The sequence below is a fragment of the Hippocampus comes genome, unplaced genomic scaffold (genome assembly GCF_001891065.2).
Source record: "Hippocampus comes isolate QL1 unplaced genomic scaffold, H_comes_QL1_v1.1 scaffold78, whole genome shotgun sequence".
Taxonomy (NCBI): Eukaryota; Metazoa; Chordata; class Actinopteri; order Syngnathiformes; family Syngnathidae; genus Hippocampus; species Hippocampus comes.
Genome location: NW_017805798.1, coordinates 912758 through 937809, shown reverse-complemented (window position 1 = coordinate 937809; position 25052 = coordinate 912758). Strand labels below are relative to the sequence as shown.

Below are 25052 nucleotides of genomic sequence, written 5' to 3'. Positions count from 1 at the left end.
TATGGAAGTCGAGACGCGTTGGGCGTCGATTTAAAATGTTTTTAAAGTTAATATGGTGTTATTAAAAAGCTTTCCTGTCGGTGTATTTTGCGTCCTGGCACACTGTTTCAATTTTATCACCATCAAGTGTCAGGTAATTTTTTTCAATTGCTTTGTAGCAAAGTCATCCTGGCGAAAGATGGCGCTGTTTTTCAGCGCGCCATTGGTGTCTTTCTTTGTGGTATTTCACTTTCTCCTGCTATCAGTGAGTAAAAACATCGACCTCTATTTTCAACTTTTACACAGACAATTCACAATTTTGCAATGGAAAGCAGCGAGGACGAGATGGAAGTGGATGACACCGAATGGAAGCAACATTTGACGGATTCGCACCTAACCTGTCGAGTTTCTGGTAACGTCACAACAACGAAAACTACAGTAGTTTCCATACAAACGTGCTTAAAGTGTCTCTGATATTTTCTGTCAGTTTCAGGACCGAGCCTCAGTAAGAGGCCAACACCTGCACACAGAGTCATTTTGCATTTTGACCTGGATTGCTTCTATGCCCAGGTGGAAATGATCCGAAACCCAGCATTGAGAGACGTTCCTCTCGGTAACCCCAAAATGACTCGATTAAAAAAATGTGGTGAAGACGCTGCGCTTATGTAAATTAATCGAAATACAGAAGGGGTTGCTCTCTGACACATTTTGGGAACTAGGCAGTTCACAAAAGATTTTTTAATTTTTTTTTGTGGGTAATTTTACATTTCTCAAACAAGCACTCCAGAGGTGCATTTTAAACAAAAGGTCCCCTTACTATGTTTGTGATCCCATCAGGTATCCAGCAGAAGTACATCGTAGTCACGTGCAACTATGTGGCGAGGCAGCAGGGTGTCACTAAGCTCATGTCAGTCACCGACGCCAAACAGAAATGTCCTCAGCTAGTGCTGGTGAAAGGAGAAGACCTGACGCACTACAGAGTAATGTCTTATCAAGTGACAGGTAGGCCGCACAGCCACAGCACTTGGATGATATCGGAGCTCAGTGTGCAGTGCATAACTTCATTAGGTTGTTTGTATCATTACTTGAGATGAATTTATAAGCCCTTTCTATATCAGTGCCTGTTAATGTTTCTCTTCTTGCTTTTCCCATTTCTTTGCCTTCATACAAGACCTGCTGCTGTCCTTCTGTCCATTAGTAGAGAGGCTTGGCTTTGACGAGAACTTTGTGGACATCACAGAGATAATACAAAAACGGCTGACATGCACACCAGTGTCCTCTTTTAAAGGCTACGTTTACAGCACTTCAAGTAAACCCCAGAACAACTTGCGAAACTACGTCCAGTAACGAATGTGTATCTGTAGTTCACTATTTACATATTTCCCTTTTTTTCTGCAATATGATGGTTTTTGATGCACAGCAGAGGCCGCAGAGATTAAAGCCAGCTTTCACCCAGAGTTGGCCTTAGGGTCGCACGTCGCCGCAGAGCTGAGGGAAGCCATTCGCGATCGACTGGGCCTCACCAGCTGTGCTGGTGTCGCCACCAGCAAGCTTTTGGCCAAGTTGGTGTCGGGAACCTTTAAGCCCAACCAGCAAACCACACTGCTGCCAGAAAATGTCGATCATATCATGGGCAGCCTCGGCGGCCTCCGTAAAATACCAGGTATGTATTGTTAGTAAAAAAAAATCCATTAGGCACAACACATCAGATTTAAAAATTGTCATTTAAGTTTGTGACCACTGTTTGTCAATGTCACTTCAGGGGTTGGACACCAAACAGCCAAAAGGCTCCAAGCACTGGGATTGGTCAGCGTCAGCGACCTGCAGCTCTTCCCTCTGACTGCGTTGATCAGAGAGTTGGGTTCTCCGTGCGCGGCGCATCTAAAAAATTTGTCCCTCGGCGTGGATGACTCTCCCGTCAACCCCACGGGTGCGCCGCAGGTAATGGCGTAAAGTGTCATTCGTGTGTACCATCGATGTTAATGGCCTGATTTTAGTCTCTCAGTGATGAAGACTCCTTCAAGAAAATGTCATGCGTGAAAGAAGTGATGGACAAGATTCAGCAGCTCCTGGGCAGCCTGGTGGAGAGGTCAGAGTCATTTCCTGTTACGATGATGGCGTGATGCAACTACAGTAGATATAAAAAGTCTACGCCCCCCTGTTCAAATGCCAGGTTTTTGCGGAAAAAAAATGAGACCCATATCAATCTTTTAAAAGTTTTTCCACCATTAAACAGAACGGTACCAACCTGTGCCTGTGTTGTGTGTCCCAAGAAAAAAGCACTACCTATCGTGAAATGGGGAGGAGGCTTAGTTATGGTCTAGGACTGCTTTGCTACATTCGGCACAAGGCGTGCAGTGTGCAATGAAGTCACAAGACTGTGAAGGCATTTCATGAGTTTGCTTTTCAAATTTGTTGGACAAAATAACAAAAAAGTAGTACTGGTACCTTCATTTCATGTTCTTTCCAGACAAAAACTTGGTGACACATGAAACTTGTAACTTACTATTTGTGTGAAATACAGGATGCGCAAAGACGGCAGGCAGCCGCAAACCTTCCGCCTCTCAGTTCGTAAATACTCGGCGAGCAACAAGTGGTGCAGTCGGGAGAGCCGCCAGTGTCCCATCCCCAACCACGTCGGACACAAGATAACCTCAGGTAACAAGGTTCAACTTGTCAGTCACACCAAAGTGTTCATGACACAAAAACCCTTCTTCAAACTTCTGCAACACACAGCAAATATGGACAACTGGCTCCTAAAACGAAAACCTTATTATTGTTTGTGAAGGAAATAGCTTACCCAATGAATCCGAGTCATACAGGAAATGTGGCTCTATGGACAATTTGGTGCTGGTCCAATTTGCCTTGGCAGAGGTCATTGCTTTATTCATTTCCGGCAATATCCATCTTAGCCAGCAGCGACGATGCCTCCGCCCAGCTGCTCTCCTTGGCCATGAAGCTCTTCTCCAAAATGGTGGACACGGCGGCTCCGTTCCACCTCACCCTCATCAACGTGTGTTTCAGCAACCTGCAGAGCCGAGCGCCGGCCGCCAGCACCAGAGGCTCCATCACTTCCTTCTTCGCACCCAGCGCCTGCCCCCAGAACCCAAGTCAAAGCCCGGTAGCACACTCAAATGTAAGTTACTGCCTTGCTGTTGCCGCCTTACGGCTACTTCTACGAAGTTAAAAAAATATTTTGTGGTGATTGCGGGACTAGAGGGCTTGAGTTACAATCCCTAAAAAGGAATTACAAACACTGGTGTGAGCAATACACCCCCCCCCCCCCAAAAAAAAAAATTTAATGAATCAAAATCAGATGTTTCAGAGAACTGCTAAATAATAATAAGGGCTTTCATTTATATAACACCTTTTTTGTACCACTCTTTTTTTTTCCCTTTTCATTACTGGAAAAAGTGTGAATGGTTGCTTGTCTATTTGTGCCCTGGCAACCCGTTCAGGTTGTACACACATCTTGCCCAATGACAGGCTCCAGCGTATCTGCGACCCGAGTGACAATAAGTGGTACAGAAGATGGATGGCTGTAAAAAAGGAAAATAATTCACCGGGAACATTTGAAAAACATGAAAATGACATTTCCATCTCTCAATGTGAATTCTTTGTAGATTGACTCCTCTACGAGTGTAAATGGTGCAGAAGATCGTTTGTGCTCACTCAGTGTGATGAGTCCACTCCCGCCGGAGAACGCCGCAAAGAGCCCGATCGTCCGTGACGCGGCATCGCCCAAGGCCGGACCCACACAGAGCACTTCTTCTGTCCCAGCGGATGCATCCCGGCCGGTGACGGCGTCCCGCAGTAGCACATGCTCAGACGGTGGTGACGCCGACATCACCGCGACGTATCGATTACCCCCAAATGTGGACCCCCAGGTGTTTTCCCAGTTGCCGGCCAACCTTCAAACGGAACTGATAAGAGAGTGGGAGCAACGCAGGCCAATTCCGAAGATCCCCATCCTTTCCAGGAAGCCCGGGAGAGAAGCCAAAGACAAGAAAGGCACCAGAAGGAGAAGTCAGGCCAATAGTTTGTTGGATTATTTTAAACCCGCTTAAAGAAGATGCAAATGCTGTATCCTGAAAAGGGACTAAGGCCTGTCACGAAAACCTGCACAGAATCGCTGCCACCCATCACCCCCAAAAGTTTTGAACATGCATATAGATGCCAGCAGATGGCCACAAAGCACTTTTTGTGTAAATAAAGCTCCTCAACTTACCTCAAATGAGTTCCTTGTCACTATAATGTCACAGGAAAAACACTCCTTTTGTCTAAATGAAGCTCCTCATCTGACTACAACATAGTTCCCTGAAACCAAGATGCCACAAGGTAGTGGCATCGCACTCCTCCTGTCCAAATGAAGCACTTTGGCTAACTTCAACGTAGCTCCTTGGCACCGAGATGACAGCAAAGCACTGTTTTTTTTTCCAGATGAAAATGTGCAACTAACTCCAAGATGACACGCGATGGCCCGATCATAGAAACAGGTGATCGTTTTTGAGCAAATTAACAGAGAATATGTTCCACACAAAACCAGTAAAAGGACACGAGGCTCTTGATTAAGGTGCAGAAACTTGCACTTTTTTTTTTACCCTATAGCCAGCTCTTTGGCACTTTTCTTTCTTCATTTCTGTGTATTATTTAATTTACTTTAGTTGTGGCAACAACACCGCCGTTAAGTCAAGTTCAATGTGTCTTAGGTACTTTTATGAGTCAGCTTCGGTTCACGTGATGCATTCTGACCCAAATTCCTGACAATGTCAAATTCTTGGGCATCAACAGACAAGTCATTTGTTCTGTTAGCACTGAGTCTCATGCTCCCTTTAAGTTTTTGCCATTTTGCACGACTTATCAGATACTATTTTTTAAGAAATTTAAAAAAAATACCGGTAGTACTGTTGGATTAATTACCGGTAATGCTTCTTTTTGGAATTCCTTTTTTATAGAATATATGGAAGAAGCAAGAAAATGGGTGTAATTTTCATTTCCCCATTAGAAATCATGAAATGTTTCTTCTACGGGGTCCAAATGCCTTCATCGTTATACGTTAATAATAGCTTTGTTGACATTATTAACTGTTATAAAGTCAAATAAATTAAAACGGCTTACCTTGTAAGTCACCTGACAGTTACTATCTGCTGAGTAAAATTAATTTCTGTCATTCATATTGAATGAATTGGATAGTTTCATGTTGTACTGAGCAGCCAGGGTGATTATTGCGGTAAGTTCCAGTTCCTCTTTTATGGTTCTCATCTCACTTTTGTGCTCTCAGGTTCAGTTGTCTTCTTTTTTTGTTTTTTAATCCCCTTCCAGAAGAAAATACGAGTGCAACACAAGTTGCTCCACCCTCAAATCACATGTAAATGAGGTTTGAGGACTACGGAATGACTGCGGAATGAGCGTCAAGGCTGCGTGCCGGATGGACGCAGGAGCTGCTTCCAGACTTGCTGGTGAGACGTTTATTTCCTTTGCCTCGCATTAGTTAGAAATTATGACTGTGATGAAAAGATGAAATGGAAGTCTTACGGACAACCTCATTAGTGCAGGTTTGCATCTGAGTCCGGCGTGTTTGTTTTGTGCCCTTTTCTAGTGAATACAGAGCAGCAGTCAATTGCACAGTTGATGACACGCAAACGCAAATTTTGTAATACAAAGCTGTGGGTGTGGGCAGTACGGTGTCATTTGCTGATTTTCCTCATTGGTTTCTAATCACAAATTAATTCTGTCACCCTTTTGATTTTTTTTTGTTGTGTGTGATTTATTAACCTAAAAAAAATCCTCATCTGGAATTTTGTTTGAAGCTATGTTCATACTGCAATTCCATTTTTTTTCCCAATGTGACATTTATCAGATTTGCTTTCACATGCATGTGAACAGGAAAACTCCCATTAAAAAAAAAAAAATTCTATCTTTTTTCCTCATTGGTTTCTAATCACAAATTAATTCTGCCACCCTTGTGATTTTTTTGTTGTGTGTGTGATTTATTCACCTAAAAAAATCCTTATCTGGAATTTTGTTTAAAGCTATGTTCAGACTGCAATTCCAATTTATTTTTCCCCAATGTGACAAAAAATAATAATAATAATAAATTCTATCTTATGTAGATGTGAATTGGATCAGTACCCGATGCAACTCCACTCTCAACGCTCAGGTCGCACTCATTCAACATTTACTGTATGTCAGCAAAAGTCGACCCAGTCGTTCGAGAAACAAGACGGGTGTGACAAGCAATGGTGGTCAGAAGAGCAGAAAACAGTCAGTGGTGTGAAGATGATGCTGAAGAACTGCAAAATATATTTGGAGACCAGTCAGTTAAAACACCAAATCCGTGAATTTGACACAAATGCGTCTGAACTATGATTGGGGCTCATCTCAACTCAACAAAGTTGCGAAGGGTAACACTGTTGGGTGCAGTCCTTCTCAAATAGTGGAATAGGAACTCCTGGGGGGTCGAATTGCACATCTACTCTAGTTAGTAGCTGTGGCTGAGAGACTTAAATTTTGTTTTTATTCAGCGGCACGGTGCTTGACTGTTGGGACATCCACCTCACAGTATGGAGGTCGAGGGTTCGATTCCGGGCTCCGGCCTTCTTGTGTAGAGTTTGCCCGTTCTCCCCGTGCCTGCGTGGGTTTTTTCCGGGTACTCCGGTTTCCTCCCGCATTCGAAAAACATGCATGGCAGGCTGATTGAACACTCTAAATTGTCCCGAGGTGTGAATGTGACCATGGATGGTTGTTCGTCTCTGTGTGTCTCTGTTAAAAACCTTTTGACAAATACTGTATAAACCTCTCCCGATATCTGTATATTCGTATTATATTATTTATTTTGCTGAAACGATGTGCCAGTATGATATGCCTTTCTTTCATGACATTTTATTCTCACTTTCGCGTTATGAAATGGAACTTTCTGCTGCTGCTGCTTATTGGCTACGGTTCCTTGCTTTAGAAAAGGCCATCTTTCATCATCGGGCTATCCTCTCCATAAAGGCTATAGAGCACAACAAAACGTTGCTCTGTTGATTTCGCCTTGTGGGCCTCTCAGCCAAATTTGATTGGCCACGCCGCGTTCGTGGGCCCACTAGGAAGTATCAAGGAGCAGTCCATAAAAGGGGTTCCTGTCTACCAAAACAGCAGAAGCAGTGACCCCCTTGACTGCTCATGCGGAGCTCAGGCCGAGTCATGTGTTCGTCCCGCTCTGACCACAGCATTAAGACGCTGCGTTAAGCCCACTTCAAAACCCCCCTGCCATCCCCGCCCACCCATTTCTTTTTCCACATGGCAGGCTGAGCGGCACCATGGCCGAGTGGGACTATGACTATCTCATCAAGCTGCTGGCACTCGGCGACTCCGGGGTGGGCAAGACCACCTTCCTGTACAGGTATACGGACAACAAGTTCAACCGCAAGTTCACCACCACAGTGGGCATCGACTTCCGGGAAAAACGGCTGGTGAGTGACGTGGTCTCCGCCACGTGTGTTCATTTCACACTCAGACATTGTGTCATGTATAAACAGTCGTTCATTATTTTTACCCTTTTTCCTGCATTAAGTTTTTAACAAACATCTATTCTTGTCCTTCGTCTAAAATATCAATTTTTTAAAAATTCTTTTTATCTTCCAACCCCGGAATCCCACATCAGATGTACACTGGGACTAATTCCGATGGGGCAACAGAGAAGAACTTCAAAGTCCACCTTCAACTCTGGGACACAGCGGGACAAGAGAGGTTCATATTACTCCAGAATATCAAACTTCATCTCATTGTAATCCCTATTGGGAGGAGATTAAATGCAATAAATTGGTGAAAAATACAGATTTACAGTCTGCTAAAACGGTTGTTTTTTTTTTAAATATAAACAAAAATTCAGGGACAGTTCTTGGAAAAAAAAAATAAATCAATTAAATAAAAATGTTCAAGCATTCAATTGCCGGTAAATCTTGACTTCAGTTCATTAAATTGCAAATAATGCATAGCATACATCATAATTACAACAAATTGAATTTATATTTTAAAAAATACATTCAATTTAATTTTGATTTTGAACCATTAAAAATAATACATCAAATCCACATTCAATGTAATAAATGAAAAAGAATGCATAAAATATGTCCCACTTAATTTTAGATTACATTTGATAAATTCCAAATTTGACCAAAAATAATATTGAACACTTGCTGTACATTGAAATAAAAATTCCATATAGAATTGCATTTAATTTATTAAAAGTAGATTTAAAATATCATACCTAATTCCATTCAACAAATTAGAAATAAATGCAAACTTCAAAATTAAAAGTGGAAAATGCCAAAATTAAACAATTACATTTAAAATTTTGAAATAAATAATCCATCGAATATATAAATATTGAATAAATGTGACTAAATGTCAAAAAAGAGGTACAATAATTACTCAAACTAAAAAATTTATTTTTAGGTTTCGCAGCCTCACGACAGCCTTCTTCCGAGATGCCATGGGCTTCTTGCTCATGTTTGACCTGACCAATCACCAAAGCTTCCTCAATGTCAGGAACTGGATGAGTATGTGCCATTTTTTTTTCCCACCGCTTGCTAGAAACCTGCGCGCTGAATTCAGAAACAACAAGCTGCCTCAACAGGCTGCGGAGCGACATCAAGCACGTTTAGTGTTCCCTTCCATATTTGATGTGTAAGTATTTCTCGCACCTGCGGGCTGTTGCTGACGAACGCCGCTCTCCTCAGGCCAACTCCAGGCCAACGCGTACTGCGAGAGTCCCGATGTGGTCCTGGTGGGCACCAAAGCCGATCTCCGGAGCATCAGAGACGTCAACGCCAGGCAGGCTCGAGATCTGGCCGACAGATATGGGTGAGTACTGTAAATAGACTTTAGTTTTAATTGATAAAAATCCCTTTTCCCCCCGCCCCCAGCATCCCCTATTTTGAGACCAGCGCCGTGACGGGCATGGGCGTGGACAAAGCGATACAGACCCTGCTGGACATGGTGATGAAACGGATGGAGCAGAGTGCACCTTTGGCCGAGCACAATGGCGGCGGTAGTGCAGCAGGGGCAATGCAGGAGGTTGCCCTCTGGAGGAGATGCGCTTGCTGACATCATGCCCGACGTCACGGGACACTTTATTAGGTACATGTCATCCAATGAGAGAAAGTCCAAGGGCAGGAATAAGGCTGATGGATGGCGCGGGTGTACGTAATGAAGTTACAGTTTATTTTTTACCATAACATTTCAGTTAAATAATAAAAAAAATATATGAACATGAATTTGTCATCACGCATCTGTTTTCTGTAGTTCTTGTACTCATTAGGGTGGAATATTGAAGCCTAACCCAGTTTTGACAAGTAGGACTATTACCTTAATATCCTACAAGAGCTATTGCTAGTATTTTGGCTCTTTTCTTTGAAAAATGCATCCTTTTATTTGTTTGTTTTTTCTTGTGATATTTACATGAAATGACAAAATAAAAAGCTGTTGTCCAATGCTAACTATTGAGCATAATGGTGACAAAAACAACTTATTGCTTTTAGCTAGCTAACTGTTTGAGTTGTAGCACAATCTCTGCTCCATCTACCATTGTTTGACTATTAGCTTCTTAGCTACCACAGTTCCTTTCCATTGTGCCTCAGACTAATAGGTTTTGGTTAGTTTAATATCAAGAGAACAGATGATCCTGAATTATTGTTAAGATTACAAAACAATGAAAGCATTACAAGCCCTAGCTAGCAATGTAGCATCATCGAGATTAAAAAAAAAAAAATCCCTCAATGCGACAGTTATTTTTGGATTTAGTTCAATGCGTGGATTCTTGCATAATCTCTCGCACCTATTGTTGAACAATTCGTTTTGTAGATACTGGCACAAGTTAGCATCATGGCTAAACCTGCAGCTTTTCTAAGTTAATATTCCATCCATCCATCCATTTTCCGATTCGCTTATATATTATAAGATAATGTTCTCTGGTAATATTTATGTTAGCCTGCTTTTTTGTTAAATGACAACAACAAAAAAAAAAGTTCTGTATGAGCTAACACTGGTTATCAGCTTGTGAGCATCTTGGATCATGCAGTTATCACAAAACTGTGATGTTGTTTTGCATATTTTACATATTTCTTAACAGAAAAGGTAAATTTAGGGAATGGTTCATTTAGAAGAAAAGAAAGTGGTTTTTTTTTTTTAATTCATATGGAGACATTGATGACATGACTGCAGGCACATGTTGATCATAGAGTATAAGACATTTATATATACACAAATGTTTTGGTCAAAACAACACTAGCAGACATTGATGACTTTGAAAATGTCATGTAATAATGAATCCCACAGAAGTTACAGGCAGGGTACGCCCCATCTGCAATATGATTGTGGGATTCATATTCACGCATATTTGATAAGTGTCCCGAAGCCTCTGTGTAATCATGTCAGCCATGCAAACGCAGCAAAAATTACAAGAAAAAAAAAACGGTGTCAATAAAGTTGTTTCTGTGTTAATTATGCACAGACACCAGGCAGATTGGATTATTCCACACACAATAATTCACGCTTATTTCTGGTTTCCAATCGTCAGAGATTCTGTTATCGTGAACAAACATTCGTATATAGTCTAAAAATGTCAAGAATGTCTTTGAGAGAAATTTTCAAAAATGGTACTCATTAGATGGAGGACCTTCTCCAACCCACAACAATCGAAAACACTCCCCGGTTTGGCCTTGACACAAACACACTAATGACATACATGAACATTTCCTCAAAGAATGGCCAGGGGGTGTTTGATTGATTCTCCTTGCGTTTATTTAAGAGGAGGCCTTTTCTATCCATGCCTGACATAATATAAGAAATCTGTGAATAAAATATTTGTTTTCAATGCCGAAACTTAATGAAATTGCATAAGAGAGCAAAAGAAAACATCTTGCGCTTTCAGGCCTTTTGTTTTTTTTTTTTTTTGTTCTTCAAGTTTGGCATGTATGAGCTAATCTAAGATTATTTCCCTCAAACACATTCTTTTCGGCATACATTCCTAATGCGCTGACACCCAGACGTTCGGGCTCAGCATCTCGTACCCGTGACAGCAATTACGTGGAGTAATAAAACAAATAGGCTCTCCTCTGAAAAGACAAGAACCACTTTTGTTTGGGAAAGGAGTCCAAGCAACAACAACCAAAACATTTTTTTTTAAATCAATCTGAGTGTGCTCACGACATTCAGTCACATGTCACACAGTCATGAGACTCTCGTTCATGTGCCTTGCAGCTTTTCTTTAACACCACTGATGACTTGCTTGGGTGGTCCGACTTCTGACAGGATGGGCATTATCATGCAAGTGACTTGTTGAGGTGACCCCTGACAGCAATAAACGTGTGTGTGAAAATTTGTATTATTTTTATAATCACTGGTAACCTGGTAATTCATTTCTTGGTCGCTCTATCTTATCAGTATGGGTAGATTTTACCCCCTGCCGGATCAAAATCTCGACCCAGTGTGTTGGATTACATCCTCAACCCAATGCGCCGGGGATAAATAACCCAGCGTTGGCATTGTCGCTTTTGGACCCGGCACTATGCAAGTGACTTGTTGAGGTGACCCCTGACAGCAAAAAATGTGTGTGTGAAAATTTTATTTTTATTTTTATAATCACTGGTAACCTGGTAATTCATTTCTTGGTCGCTCTATCTTATCAGTATGGGTAGATTTTACCCACTGCCGGATCAAAATCTCGACCCAGCGTGTTGGGTTACATCCTCAACTCAATGCACCGGGGATAAATAACCCAGCGTTGGCATCGTCGCTTTTGGACCCGGCGCCGGGTTAGCCGTTTCACCCAATTTGAGTTACTTTTAACCCAACAGTTTTAAGCGTGTCAAGCCCGCTATCAAGGATCTGGAAGACATGCTCACGTGGGTTTCTATCAGAGTTCCTTGTTATTATTCACTTTACAAAGTCACCGATGATATTCCGGAAAATCGCAGTTAACAAGACAAAGCAAAGTGCCCCCTTTAAAAGAAGGTTCCAGAAAAGGATTCTACAAGATTGTTCGTGTCTCTTGCATGCAACATGAGTTTTGAGCGGCGCATGCTCACACAACAAGATGTAGCAAGTTGTCTGCTGAATGACGCCAGGCAAGAAAATCTCTCGCAATAGTGTCGACGTTTTATGTGTATCGTGTCGTTGAAGGGTGCTGTGGTGTAAGTGAAATTCAAAACGGTTGTTAAATTAGTGTTTAAAATGTTGGCTTTTCTTAAGCTTTTAGCCAAGGCTAGCTCATGCTTCGTTCGTGGCTCAAATTCAGAAAGTCACAAAGTCTGAATTTATAAGAGAAAAAAAAAAAGGGAAAATTTGTAATTTCATTTGGAAAAAAAAGTCCAAATGTTATGAAAATACCAAATTGTAATTTTTGACAAAAAATTTTAATTTGTGTAATATGGATGAAAAACAAATTGTAAAAGTACAAAAATATTTTGCAGAAGGGGGAAAAAAAGGTCGGATTGTTCCAATGATGAATTTAAACTTTCATAAAGTAACCCGAATAAAATCATCACATCACAGCATTAATGTGGGATTTGGACCAGGAAAAGCAGTGTTAAGTGTGCAGGAAAAGTAAACAAAACGTGTAAAAAAACGCGGCTACGTAGTTAAAATCACAATTTTACACTTGCTAAATTACCTTTCGTTATATTTTACCGTCATCTCATCATCGCCACTTTATTCTACGACTTTAGAATTGCAGTATGATTTGCTTGAGTAATCTGGGGTTGATATGTTTTTTTTTCCTGCGCAATGAAATTTTGGTCATGCCATGACATCATTCCTTACGTTATCCACCATAGCTAAAGACGTCATATATTTTACAAATTGACACTAAAGTTGACAATAGTCAGTACTACAACCACATCTTGTTTGTAAATATATATATATGGACTGTATATACTATATATGATGTCTCTCACTTTGTGAATTTATGGCTTACCATTTGGAATGTCATTGATTGATCCAAAAAGTTTAGAATTGGCACACTTATTGTAAAAGCATCGTAAACAAGAGTAGCGCAGATTGTCTGACAACTCATCTTGTGGCCAAAGAGCGTCGCGCGCCTTTGCAGACGCGTCCAATGGGATTTCAAAATACTAATCAAACTCCTTCCCTGAGATTAGGCAGTGATTCAATTGGGTTTCTTTTTTTTTTTTTGGGGACTCCAACTTGGACTCCAGTGGAACCTCCAGAGTCCAACAGTTCGCCCATCGATTTTAAATACGAGCCAGTAGTCAGACGGGCGGAATCCAGAGGGCAGCTGACCTTGGACAGGTGGACGGAGTCTAGTCCTATTAATTTTCTTGGTGGTAAACGCAGGTTTTGTGAATGCTAAGGGGCGTCATAGAATTGCCGTTTTTTTTTTTTTGTTGGAGCGGAAAAATTCGAGGGTTGGGCTCTATTTTGTCTTTGTGGAGGTTCCACTGTGTTTGCCACTGCCAGCAGGCATGCCGAAGGAGCGCCATTGAGGCGTCTGACTGGAATACTTAACACCAAAATACTCAAACCGAGCGAGACGGACATGTGGAATGAGAGCACGGCATGTTGGATCAGGGCGCGGCATCATACGCAAACCCCCTCCCCGTGGCGGCTGCCCCCCCATCTACGTGCAATGCGTCAGGCTGAGCTTGGTGACGCCGTCGCGGTGCAGCCGGTAGAGCAGCTTGAACTCGCTGGGTAGCTGGTGGGTCTCCTGCCATTTTGTGGTGAACTTGGTGCCCTTCTTGTCGTAGTAGTGGTAGGGCAGGTCCTTGCCCGTGTTGGGGTCCCAGCCGAAGGGCCAGAAACCGTACAGGTGGATCTCATCACACATGGCCGACGCCAGCGTGTACATGAGAATGCCAGTACTCAGGCGCTTGGGGGAAAGGTTCTTTGTCTTCCAGTATCTGCCCAAGCGAACAGACAAAAGAGTTTTGTCAATACATGATGCAGTATTTTCCGTCATTTATTACCTTCTCACCAATCACCATGATAGGGATTTTTATATAGTGGACTGCGACTACTAGTTCACTCATCGTTAAAATGAAAAATAGTTTTGGAACACCACTCTGGCAATTTGTTATGACGTCATAATTAAAACGCATTGCATCAACGTCAGCTAGTAGACCTTCGGTTCCCGAGAGCACACTGAAGGCGATGACCTAAACTCACTACATATTTGAACAGCGCTACAGTCGCAGGTTTGAGTCCTGTAAACTACAGATTTTTTGCTTTGCAATTTTTCTGCGAATGCTAGCACTGTTTCATTATTCAGGAATCTCGCGCTTAGTTTATGGCAAGAGCAGTTTAGCGGATGGCATTGAAATCCAGAGGGGTATCACCATGTGGTTTTGAATCCTGCCGACAAGGGAATATTTTCCCGGAACTTTGGGGTAAATTATGTCTCAGTTAGCGGTAGCATTAATGCTAATGTTCTGATTGAAGTTATGAACAGAGGTTGTGGCAGACTTTAAAACCACTGCGGTGTCCCTACGTAACCCGTCCTTTTAGTGCTAGCATTTTTGCTAATGATAGAATGTAGAAACTTGTTAAAATGTTAATGTGGCCGAGAGGTTAAGGGATGTGATGTTAAATTTTTGGGGGGTCTAACTGTGCCGGTTCGAATCCAGACAACAATAGGTAACTTTTCTGTCTGATTTACTTTTGAAATTTGTGCGAATGTTAGCATCTGGGAGACATCTCACTGGTTGTTGTGGCCAGGTGGTTCAGTGGATGCACTATAAATCCATTGGATTTTTCATGCGTAGGTTGGAATCCTGCCAACAATGTAAGAAATTTCTTTCTTCCTCGGTTCATGCAGTTATGCTAACGGTAGCATCTCCAAACGTTATTACAATTGTTGGAGCCGACCAGTTAGGCCGATGGAGTTGAAACTGATTGCCGTCTTCTGGCATTAGTTTGAATCCAGATGAACTTTCCGGAATTTTGCATTATTCCTTATACTTTAGTTAGTGGTACAGTTATTTAACTTCCCCGATGTCTTCTACTTCCGTGCTCGCATATATGCTGATCTAGAAATCATTTCAGAGATTGATGCGGTCAAACGGTTAAGGGGATGGACTGGAAATACATTGAGAGCTCCCTATGCAGTGTCAAATCCTGCCAACAACATCGACTATTATCATAAAATTACATGACACATGTTTTTTTTCTTGATTTCCTGGGTTGGTGACAAAAAGGCAGATTCTGTTACAGCTCTGATACAACTTTCCAGTCTATCCACAATGAACCATCTTCCGGTCTTACTTGTTGACGTCGTGCATGATGTTTCCGGGCCAGGCCAGCTCCACCTTGAGCTGGCCCTTGTGCTCCACAAAGAAGTCCACCAGGGTACGCGTGACGGTAGCCGACGTATGCAAGAAGAAGGCCGGGATCCACAGGATGGCGCCCTCCAGCTTCTTCAGGTGCAGGAAGAAGTTGTTTCGGTCCTGGATGGTCAGCAGGTTGTTGTAGTACCTCTCCAGGATGCTGGGGTTGAAGGTGGTCAGGTTGGTCTTGCGACCCACGTCTTTGGCGTACACCTCGGTCGGGGCGAAGTTGCAGCGAAAGACGAAGTCGGCGCGGTCGATCTCGGAGCCGCAGTGGCTGCCCGTCAGGATGCCGCTGTTGCCCACCACGGCGCACGTGCCGTAGTGCTTGTCCAGGATGGGCGAGGCGTCGGGTAGCAGGGACTTGAAGTTGTTGCTGATGGAGAAGACGTACTTGTGGCTGGAGTAATCGAAGTGCATCAGCTGGCCCACGCGGACGCTGCTTTTGGTCAGAGAGAAGTTGTGCGGAATGTCGATGAAGTTGAAGATGTCCTTCCTGACACAAAAGTACAGAAAATTGAGTTTACTGGTCCTCTCCAGGGGAGCAGGTTATCTATTTACACTTTGCCTCCAAATGGGTAAAGAGTGAGGGCAATTCCTTTATTTGGGTGGGGGATAACCCCACAAATTTTAAAGCTCAGAAAAGATGGCCCAAGCAACTTAATAAAAACCAGAGTTATTTACGGCTCGGAAACAAGAAATGACAAAAGAAGATGGAAAATTGGAAGGCTATAATATTACTGCATCTTAGTGAGTCCGTTTCGCACCAGAAGGAGCAATACAATGTGCTTTGAAGTGATCTAAAAAAATGTGGAAAATAAAATAATTCTCTTGAAATATGTCATACGTTTTTATAAGGAACAATATTAAAAAGTCCTTTTTTTCTTTAATTAAAAACGTTTTGGTTTTAGGAGGAGGCCAGAACGGATTAATGATATTTCCATTAATTTCAATTGAGAAAGATGATTTGAAGTTACAAGCGTGGTGATGAAATGACTCACAATCGTATCTTCGGGCGTCACTCTTTATGTAACTACAACAAAATGACTCATGTTCATCTTTTATCACCAAACTCAAATGTTTTCACTCTGCAGCCAAAGTAAAGCCATCGGCCTCTCTTTTCTGATACTTTTGTATATGCTGGATGTATGTGCTTATCCCAAACGAGAGCAAATATCACTTCAAGGGGTATGCCTCCCAGAGAGGTCTAAAGCTGGAATGTCCGCTTGATTCTTCCAGTCTGAGAATTCTCTCACATCTTTCTCATTTCCTTCGACCTCAGCGAACAAGGCCGCATCAAATCGGCCCCCGCCAGACACAGAATGTCTTTATCTTACCTCTGCTGGAAGAAGGCAGTCTTGTTGAATTTCCACTTGGGCGGCTTCCCCTGTAGCTCCTCATTCAGGGCGTTGGTCAGCGGGATGAAAGAAGGGTCCAGGAAATTCATGGCGAACTGCGATCTGATGAGGACACACAAGTGGCATTGTGCTCCGAACACTTGGTGTGTAATTGTGTCTGTTCCATCCTCATCCGGCCTCTCTAAGACTACAGTAATGCGTTTGTAGTATAATGAGATCCAGTGCAAAGAGCTACATCCAAAAAAAAAAAAAAATGCCCAGAGCTCTTTCTAATCTTTTCATCCAAAGTATACTCCAAGTCCCATATGTGTTATATTAGATAAGTCAATTTTAAAATAAATTAATATCTGTCTCGCGATGGAAAATAACATCGAGTGATCCAAAGCAAACCACGCCATGTGCCTTCTCTATCTGTTGATGGAGCAATGGAAAGTAAGTACTCACGAACCAGAATATCTATAGCGTATCAGATCACGTGCCAGTTACATCGAACTTTCCACCAACCGTCTACGCAACAGCTCGGGATCCAAGGCATACCACATCAGACACCATCTATCTACTCATCTATGGGAAGTAACCGCTCATGATCCAAAGCATAACACATCACGTGTCTTCTATACAACCATCTGTCCATCTTTGGAATATAACAGGACATGATCCAAAGCATAACACATATCCATCGTTTACCGATCAAAAGTGACACCTAGGGTTTCTTGAAAAATTAAATAAAATGTATTATTATTATTATTATTACTTTGTAAACCAAAGCACACATCATCAACATCATGTGCTTTCTGCCTACCTACCTGTCAATAAAAAAATAAGGACTAATGTTCCAAAAGCAGACCACATCGATCGACCAATCAATCTATGGAAGCACACGTCATAACAAATACATACATCTCCCTATGAGTAACATTACGTACGCGTGGTGCCACCTGCACCCTGTTTGATTGACAAGCAGGCATAAGGCGAGCGTGACGCACGGCCACCCCCTTCCACCACCTGGCCGCACCTTTCCCCACGCGCAGCCCCGCTCATCACTCACCGGAAGCCCGCGTGGAACATGATCCGGGGCCCCCCGACGGGCGTCCCGAAGAGGCTGTCCTTCCGCAGGGACACGTAGCTGATGAGCGACAGGATGAGCACCGCCACGCACAGGATGATCAGACCCAGGGCGCGGGCCGCGCGGACCATCTTGGCGAGGAGAGCGGCCTCACTCACACTGCGGTCGTCGTCGTCGTCGTCGTCGTAATCCGGCCGAGTGTCCGCATCGCCGGCGCGGCTGCCGCTCCCGCTTCTTCTACAGCTGGTGGCGGCGGTTCATCGCCGGCCGCGGGTGCCATTTTGCGGATGCATGGTGAGGAGGATGGTGGTGGCAGGGATGGAGCTCGGTTGGTTGTCATCCCCGCTCGTACCGCCTTCCTCCTTCCTTCTCCTCCCGCGGGCTTCATCAAGGAGATGGAGCCCGAGTGCGCGCGCGCACACACGTACACTCACACGCACGCGCGCGCAGAAAAGCTTGTCCAATAACATCACGGGAGTGGGCGGCTTGGGCACATTAATTATGATTTATAGAGAGAATTTACCGCCCACGACAGTAAAAGAAAACAAACACGAAAAAAAATAAAAGCCTCCAAATATTTAACTCACAAATGCTCGTTGTGTTGAAGATCAAATTAAGACTCTCAAGAAGAAATGTCATATGTCAACTTTATTTGGGAATATTAAGATGACATTTCTCATGATGTACAATAATTTTGCACAAGCTATTAAAAATTAAAAACACTGTTTCAACTCTTAAGAGCGTGGTTCTCCAAGTGTGGTAAGCGAGTACAGTTTTTCATTCTCCTATATTTAAGTGCGGTGTTTAAACCACATATTGTTGCAGTGGCTAACAATAATAACTAAACTGCAATGGAATAAAATCTCGTTTTTCAAAGCAACATCTTTCATTTTTAGAACAATTTCATGTAAGTGTTCCTTTTGTGATACATTCAAATAAAACGTTTCTCCCCACCTTTTTCAGGTGTTTACTTTTTCAGTAAAATCGTCTTCGTAAACAGTACAAAAATAATAAAAGCCTTCATAACACAGCAGCATATTTGATATGGAATGTTCACATTAAAATGTCACAGTAAAACACAGTTTGCACATATCACTTGCATCATGCTGCTTTGCGCTTTAGCTAAGTACAGCAAATCTTTTTTTTTTTTCCTCAAAGGTGTCTGGCACGGACTCAAAGCCAACAAGCAGCTGCCAACATTTTTTTTTTTTTTTTTGCATGGATGAGATAGGTTCGCTAAGCGTGAAGCAAGTCAAAGTTTGCGTTGAAAGAAAGAGGTGGTTCCGAGTCACGAATCAGAGTCAGGGAAGAAGGACCCTTCACCGACACTGCCCAGAGAGCCGCACGGACTGTCTTCGCCGCTACTCACGTCCTCCTCACTGTCACAAAAACGCAAATACGTGAGTTTTTTGGGCAACGAGTTAGTCAACAGATCATGAATAAAAAAAAAATAAATAAAAAAAAACTGCCTCGTTGACCTTAGTCTGTGGTCGCAGGCGTCCTCGGGAATGGAGGGCAGACGGGGGGCGGCGCAGTGGGAGGTGTTCAGACTCTGCACCGTCCTACTGGACAAGACCCACACCAGCTTCCTGCCGTCGGGCTTGTGGCACCGAGCCGAGTGGTACTCCGTCATGCGCGTAGCCACAAGGTGCCGCCACTGCCGCAGATCGCTGTCGCCTACCTGTGGAAGAATCACAAAGGCACACACGGGTACAATATTGTCAGCTGCTATCCCGTAACACATAGGTGTCAAACTCAGGTCCTGGAGGGCCGCTGTCCTGCATGTTTTCCAAGTTTCCCTGTTGCCACACACCTGATTCAAATGATCATATCATCAGCAAGCTCTGCGGAAGCCTGACATTGAATCTGTTCATTAGAATCAGGTGTGCTGCAACAGGGAGACTTGGAAAACATGCAGGACAGCGGCCCTCCAGGACCTGAGTTTGACACCTATGACGTAACAGGTTTCACATGGGGGTTATTCTGAAAAATGGCAACTCAGAGGGGAAAAAAAGACCGCGACTAGACTTTTGTAGATAATTGTATCGGGGCAGGAAAAAACAAAAATCATCTGCGACATGTTAAATAATATCTAAACAATTTTGATTAAAAATTTGGCAAATATGCGAGTTCTTTTTAAGATGAAAACAGTAAAAATACTGAAAAAATTGAACAAATAAGAAGAAAAATAGAATCACAGAAATATTTCAATTGAAATCTGCGCATAGCTAAATCATCATATGCCAAACTGCGAGGATGTTTGGCTCCTCTATATGTAAAAAAATATACATATTTGGGTACTGTGTCATACCTTTGTAAGTCTTTGCATCTGCCGTAGCATCTTGGACGTGGCGGCGCACTGCAGGGTTTCGAACTCGTGGGTGACGAGGGCGAGGGCCAGCACGGACGACTGCGGGGAAGAAACCTGGGTCAGCGACACTCTCGTAAAGCCAGACTGAGTGGGAAAAGCCGTACTTTTGCTTTGGAGAAAACAAGTCGACACAAGCAGGCTTTCAGATGAGCTTCCAGCTTCACGATGCTTGGAATGTTTATCCTGAAGGAAAAAAAACAAAAAAAAAACAGCAATCGAAATGCAGTGCAATTGAGAGCAAGAAGAAGAGGCAGAGAAGGCCCCGAGCTAAACTCCATCATACTCATTCCCACGGAGCAAAATATAATTTTTATTTCAGTGTAATTTTACTGTAAAAATGTAAAGGTGAAATGTCTTTAGATGGTCTTTCTATATTGTTTGTGGGCGTGGCATCCGCAGTAAACGGTCGTTCGCTGTCCACCAGATGTGTGGCTGACGAAGTGCTTACCCCTCATCGCAGCACACGGCGCTCAAAGCCGAGTGGTAGAGTTGCAGAAAGGTGAAGGCGGTCACCGTGGGGCTCTCGGGGCGGAGCTTCTGGGCCACGACGGTCTCGGTGCGACGCAGATCCGACGCGGTGAACTTGGTGTGACTGATGCGGATGAGCTCCTGGCTGGGTGCCACGTCTTTGGCCGCCTCCGTGGCGCCGGCCGCCAAGTGGAGGCAGCACACGGACACGCGCGGCACGTTTTTGGGCTGAGCCTGTCACAATCCCCACCGAGGCGACAAGTCAGTCTCGGGATCACATGGCTAAACCGACGCGGCATTCCAGAAATTAGGTCATCGTGAAAAGTGAAATACAATGACGCCTTGAGACATGAGTGGCAGATTAGTATTCGGATTGTCGATTAATCGAGTAGTTCAAAATATAAATGATAAAAAAACAAATTTTTATATACTCTTTTTGTCCACTTAATGCTTACAAAAATAAAGATATTCAATTATAGGCAGAACATTTGACAGCTTTACAATACTTTGTCCTAAAGTATTTAACTTTACAATGGATGGGAAAAAATCAGATTTGTTGTGTGGTGGGGGGGGGGGGGACATGGTCCAAACATTGAGAAAAAAGGAACTTCGTTTCTGATGATATTTTCTGAATAATGTCAAACTGCCACAGTTATAGCGCCAACTACTGCCGAGGAGGACTTAAAAATAAGATTTGTTTTTGCCATCGGAAAGTATTGGAAAGTATCAGTGGCAGCATCGACAGCCTCCAGGAGTACCTGAGACCTTAAAATAAGGCCGGTATACACACAATCCATTTCGGTTTGTGCATTTTGTGCAAAGACCATTTGAAATGATGTCATGTTTGTGAATCAAGGGATAGAAATCATTAAAAAAAAAAAAATCGGATTCATTGAAAAAATATTTGACTCATGGATTATTCAAATAATCGTCAGTTGCAGCCCTAGCAGTGCCTCAATATGGGGGTGGGATCACGGAGGGATTTTTAGAGCAGTAGAAAGTCAGGTTGAGCATTCAAAACCTGCTTGCGAACAGGTTTGAGTAATAGAGGCTATTACCATGGTGACTGACTCAGAATTTCTCTTACCCGCCTCTCTGCAGCAGATAACTCTGATTTTCTTGCGCGTACATGTTAACTTTCTTGGAGTTGTGTCGTCACCTACTTCCTGGAAAACCGGACTTGCCAGGAGAAGAACTCGTGTTGTTGTTGTTGTTGATGGACAGAACTTTTCCTAATATTTGGACCCGCAACTCACGTCACACATACTGTGCTAAAGGCTCTATTATTTAAGTAGCATTTTTTAAAATTGATTGTTAGTATTAATCATTTAATCATCAATTACATCAATTAATAAAGAATTAATTGTTACTAACACTGTTCTATTCTTTTCTGGCGTCGACCGTAAATGTAACAGTCGTAGTTGACATTTTACGATACATATTGTTACAGCTGCAGCTGTTGTGAAATGCACTACAAAAATAAAGTTGCATTGTATTGGTTTGAATGCAAATGTATTCATTATTATTGTTGTTATTATTTTTTTAATGATTTTTTTTAAGTTCATAAGCATTTTTACAAATATTTTAACCTTAAATTAAATTCTGTATGTCACAAACACCATTTAAAACTTTTATTTTATTTGTGTATTTTATTGTGCCGTATTCTCATCGTTGTGATTATTAGCATGTCAATGTGAGCGTGAATGGTTGTTTGCTTATTATGAGTACTCTGATCGGCTGGCAACCAGCTCAGGGTGAACCCCGCCTATTGTCCGAAGATACTGTAGCTGGGATGGGCTCCAGCACGCCCACGACCTTTGTGAGGATAAGTGGCTCAGGTAAGGGATGGAAGGATAAAGTGGATTGGAAAATGGATGGGTGGATAAATACATATGGACATTTTTAAAATCAGTTTTAAAATGTCTTTATATTTGGATGCAGAATATTTTGCATTGAAATATTAAGAGTTGTAAGCTTTTTTTTTTTTTTTACTTTTCCCCCTTTTTCAAACTTTTTTTTCATTAAAATTGTAAAAAAAAAAGAAAAAAAAAAGACTTGGAACATCCTTTGTACATTTTACAGAGGTTTTGGAGAGCCACAGTTTGACCCAGGAACTGATCAATTATGTTTCAAATCGTTCCTGTTTAAATATTAACCGTGCATAACTTCTTTTTCCCATTCATAAGGCAGCTCAAAATGTTATATTGTCTTAAAATATTGCCTGTAAAATATATAATGATTGAACAATGCAGACGGAATGATCCCGATTCGCTATTATGTTTCCAAAACTTCTGATTTAAAAAAAAATAAATAAACATTGGCCGGGGTTAGCTTCCTTTGTTGTTTGCTTATTATGAGTACTCTGATCGGCTGGCAACCAGCTCAGGGTGAACCCCGCCTATTGTCCGAAGATACTGTAGCTGGGATGGGCTCCAGCACGCCCACGACCTTTGTGAGGATAAGTGGCTCAGGTAAGGGATGGAAGGATAAAGTGGATTGGAAAATGGATGGGTGGATAAATACATATGGACATTTTTAAAATCAGTTTTAAAATGTCTTTATATTTGGATGCAGAATATTTTGCATTGAAATATTAAGAGTTGTAAGCTTTTTTTTTTTTTTTACTTTTCCCCCTTTTTCAAACTTTTTTTTCATTAAAATTGTAAAAAAAAAAGAAAAAAAAAAGACTTGGAACATCCTTTGTACATTTTACAGAGGTTTTGGAGAGCCACAGTTTGACCCAGGAACTGATCAATTATGTTTCAAATCGTTCCTGTTTAAATATTAACCGTGCATAACTTCTTTTTCCCATTCATAAGGCAGCTCAAAATGTTATATTGTCTTAAAATATTGCCTGTAAAATATATAATGATTGAACAATGCAGACGGAATGATCCCGATTCGCTATTATGTTTCCAAAACTTCTGATTTAAAAAAAAATAAATAAACATTGGCCGGGGTTAGCTTCCTTTTCCACTTGTATGACATTGAAAAATATGACATAAACATAACATAGGCTTGAAGGGTTTGCAATGGAGCAGTTTGACCCGGGGATGGATTATTTGTGTCCCCTGTAGTGACTTCAATTTCCACACCCCTTTATTTCCTGTGGGATTGTTAACTGTCTTACCTTTGTAAGGGTGAGATATCGATCGAACAGATTGACGGCTCGGACAAACGTTTGAGTGCTGTAGCCGAAGAAGCTGGTCAGACCCCACAGCTCCTCCACTCTGGCGTCTCTGCATTTGGCCGACACGGCACTCTGAATATTGAAGGTTATATTTGTATTTCGAAGGAGGTCAAACAACAAATAGAGCGAAAAATGGGTCAGTCAGTGGCTTACTTCAGAGGACTCCATCATCTTCAAACCAGACTTGCTGGGAAGGAAGTTGCCCTCCTGTGCACAGCAGGACTTCAGCTCTTTCACCAGGGTCTTGTCCAGTCCTCCATGGTCCCTCATCCTGGAAAAGAACATGCTTTTAGAGCACCGTGATTCATGCAAAAACACGCCAGTGTGTGTACGTGTATGTGTGTTTGGGGGGGCTGGAGCAGCTCTTCAGACCGCAAGCAGGCCACACCTGCTGGGTGTCATGTATCACTGGACAGCCACCTCCCCCAAACACCATGCAAATACTGTACGTTTTTTTTTAAACCACATAATAACACTTGGATTATTGGGGGAGGAGGCAGCGTGAACAAATCCAAAATTATAAAATATATCTCCATTATACACAAACTATCAAAGGTTGTCAAAGTACAAAAAAGGTTCAGTTATTTACCTCAGATAAGAAAGCACCCTGGCGTGTAAACTTTCGGGAACGCACGTGCATCGTTAAAACTTTAAGTACTGCAATAAAAACCTCGTAGACGTTCCTCGTGGCAGGGATCGCCCGGACGAGATAAACAACTGCTCCTCAGTTGGAAATTTACAATACCCATGATGCATCGCAGCGGATGATAATAAAATATTATTATCTGATGGGTTTCTTTCCTTTTTTTAAGAGTAACTTGAACATGAGCGTAGTTCTACTTTCTGGCACAAAATTGCGATGTTATAGTGATAATGATAATAATAATCATAATGTCTTTTAATGAAGTCACAAATAACCCACGTTGATACAGTTCACGTTGATACAGTTCACGTCGTTCCAGTTTCCACCACAAGACGGCAGTATACTTTGTGAATGCATTGAAACGAGTCGTCACTAAACCCCAAAAGAAGCTTATTGAAAAAGCGCCGGCTCGAGTTTTACTTAACCGTTTATTGATGTTATTGTCTTTCGATTAAAAATAACACACACACACAATATTATATTTAATTAACTAGATTTAGGAAGATCGTAAAAGGTGGGAACGATGACGACGCCATAAATGGAGTTTCCATAATGGAAAGCGCTTGATAATTGACAATTAATCAATCGTTTAACAGGATATAGGTCATGTTAATGGTTGCAATATTTATCTTGGTATTTTTTTAGATC

At 42.2% G+C, this 25052-nt stretch overlaps 4 protein-coding genes and 1 long non-coding RNA gene across 8 annotated transcripts; 2 read left to right on the top strand and 3 right to left on the bottom strand.

The window, feature by feature from the left end:
• The first annotated feature begins 30 nt into the window (after positions 1–30).
• poli (polymerase (DNA directed) iota) lies at positions 31–4207 on the top strand. 3 transcript variants are annotated; one of them, XM_019885509.1, is made up of 11 exons: positions 31–133; positions 286–391; positions 467–592; positions 817–981; positions 1178–1288; positions 1400–1642; positions 1742–1920; positions 1977–2068; positions 2504–2637; positions 2892–3115; positions 3603–4207. In XM_019885509.1, exons 1-11 carry the CDS (start codon positions 53–55, stop codon positions 4044–4046), a joined length of 1905 nt encoding a protein of 634 aa, XP_019741068.1. In that variant the 5' UTR covers positions 31–52; the 3' UTR covers positions 4047–4207. The 3 variants fall into 3 exon arrangements, with proteins under 3 accessions (XP_019741068.1, XP_019741067.1, XP_019741065.1); XM_019885508.1 differs by having other exon boundaries at positions 1151–1288; positions 1403–1642; XM_019885506.1 differs by having other exon boundaries at positions 1151–1288.
• A 91-nt stretch (positions 4208–4298) lies between these two features.
• LOC109525204 (ras-related protein Rab-27B-like) lies at positions 4299–9638 on the top strand. Its single transcript, XM_019885524.1, has 7 exons — positions 4299–4475; positions 5302–5438; positions 7271–7436; positions 7628–7713; positions 8422–8525; positions 8706–8829; positions 8892–9638. The coding sequence occupies exons 3-7, from the start codon at positions 7284–7286 to the stop codon at positions 9070–9072; spliced, it is 648 nt and encodes a 215-aa protein (XP_019741083.1). The 5' UTR covers positions 4299–4475; positions 5302–5438; positions 7271–7283; the 3' UTR covers positions 9073–9638.
• A 536-nt stretch (positions 9639–10174) lies between these two features.
• On the bottom strand, positions 10175–12114 carry LOC109525210 (uncharacterized). Its single transcript, XR_002170094.1, has 2 exons — positions 11619–12114; positions 10175–11373 (listed from the first exon to the last, which is right to left on the bottom strand). It is a non-coding gene; the product is annotated as an uncharacterized LOC109525210 (long non-coding RNA).
• Positions 12115–13381: 1267 nt separating this feature from the next.
• LOC109525200 (sia-alpha-2,3-Gal-beta-1,4-GlcNAc-R:alpha 2,8-sialyltransferase-like) lies at positions 13382–18268 on the bottom strand. The gene is made up of 4 exons (XM_019885520.1): positions 17715–18268; positions 16646–16768; positions 15247–15804; positions 13382–13886 (listed from the first exon to the last, which is right to left on the bottom strand). Exons 1-4 carry the CDS (start codon positions 17861–17863, stop codon positions 13604–13606), a joined length of 1113 nt encoding a protein of 370 aa, XP_019741079.1. The 5' UTR covers positions 17864–18268; the 3' UTR covers positions 13382–13603.
• A 97-nt stretch (positions 18269–18365) lies between these two features.
• LOC109525202 (cyclin-G2-like) lies at positions 18366–24480 on the bottom strand. 2 transcript variants are annotated; one of them, XM_019885523.1, is made up of 8 exons: positions 24351–24480; positions 23915–24032; positions 23702–23833; positions 20552–20805; positions 20208–20286; positions 20044–20142; positions 19211–19413; positions 18366–19111 (listed from the first exon to the last, which is right to left on the bottom strand). In XM_019885523.1, the coding sequence occupies exons 2-8, from the start codon at positions 24029–24031 to the stop codon at positions 19021–19023; spliced, it is 975 nt and encodes a 324-aa protein (XP_019741082.1). In that variant the 5' UTR covers position 24032; positions 24351–24480; the 3' UTR covers positions 18366–19020. The 2 variants fall into 2 exon arrangements, with proteins under 2 accessions (XP_019741082.1, XP_019741081.1); XM_019885522.1 differs by lacking the exon at positions 24351–24480 and having other exon boundaries at positions 23915–24114.
• Positions 24481–25052: the final 572 nt, after the last annotated feature.

Coding starts and splice junctions, on each gene's coding strand:
- LOC109525202 (XM_019885522.1), bottom strand. CDS start 24,046: ATGTTCTTTTCCAGGATGAGGGACCATGGAGGACTGGACAAGACCCTG. Junction 20,806..23,701: donor GATATCTCACCCTTACAAAG/GTAAGACAGTTA, acceptor GGATTGTGACAG/GCTCAGCCCAAAAACGTGCC. Junction 20,143..20,207: donor TTGTTTTCTCCAAAGCAAAA/GTACGGCTTTTC, acceptor TCTTCCCCGCAG/TCGTCCGTGCTGGCCCTCGC.
- LOC109525204 (XM_019885524.1), top strand. CDS start 7,284: ATGGCCGAGTGGGACTATGACTATCTCATCAAGCTGCTGGCACTCGGC. Junction 7,437..7,627: donor ACTTCCGGGAAAAACGGCTG/GTGAGTGACGTG, acceptor ATCCCACATCAG/ATGTACACTGGGACTAATTC. Junction 7,714..8,421: donor GACACAGCGGGACAAGAGAG/GTTCATATTACT, acceptor ATTTATTTTTAG/GTTTCGCAGCCTCACGACAG.
- LOC109525200 (XM_019885520.1), bottom strand. CDS start 17,863: ATGGTCCGCGCGGCCCGCGCCCTGGGTCTGATCATCCTGTGCGTGGCG. Junction 16,769..17,714: donor ATGTTCCACGCGGGCTTCCG/GTGAGTGATGAG, acceptor TGTCCTCATCAG/ATCGCAGTTCGCCATGAATT. Junction 13,887..15,246: donor ATCATGCACGACGTCAACAA/GTAAGACCGGAA, acceptor TCGCTTGGGCAG/ATACTGGAAGACAAAGAACC.
- poli (XM_019885506.1), top strand. CDS start 53: ATGGTGTTATTAAAAAGCTTTCCTGTCGGTGTATTTTGCGTCCTGGCA. Junction 392..466: donor CCTAACCTGTCGAGTTTCTG/GTAACGTCACAA, acceptor ATTTTCTGTCAG/TTTCAGGACCGAGCCTCAGT. Junction 1,289..1,399: donor CTACGTTTACAGCACTTCAA/GTAAACCCCAGA, acceptor TTTGATGCACAG/CAGAGGCCGCAGAGATTAAA.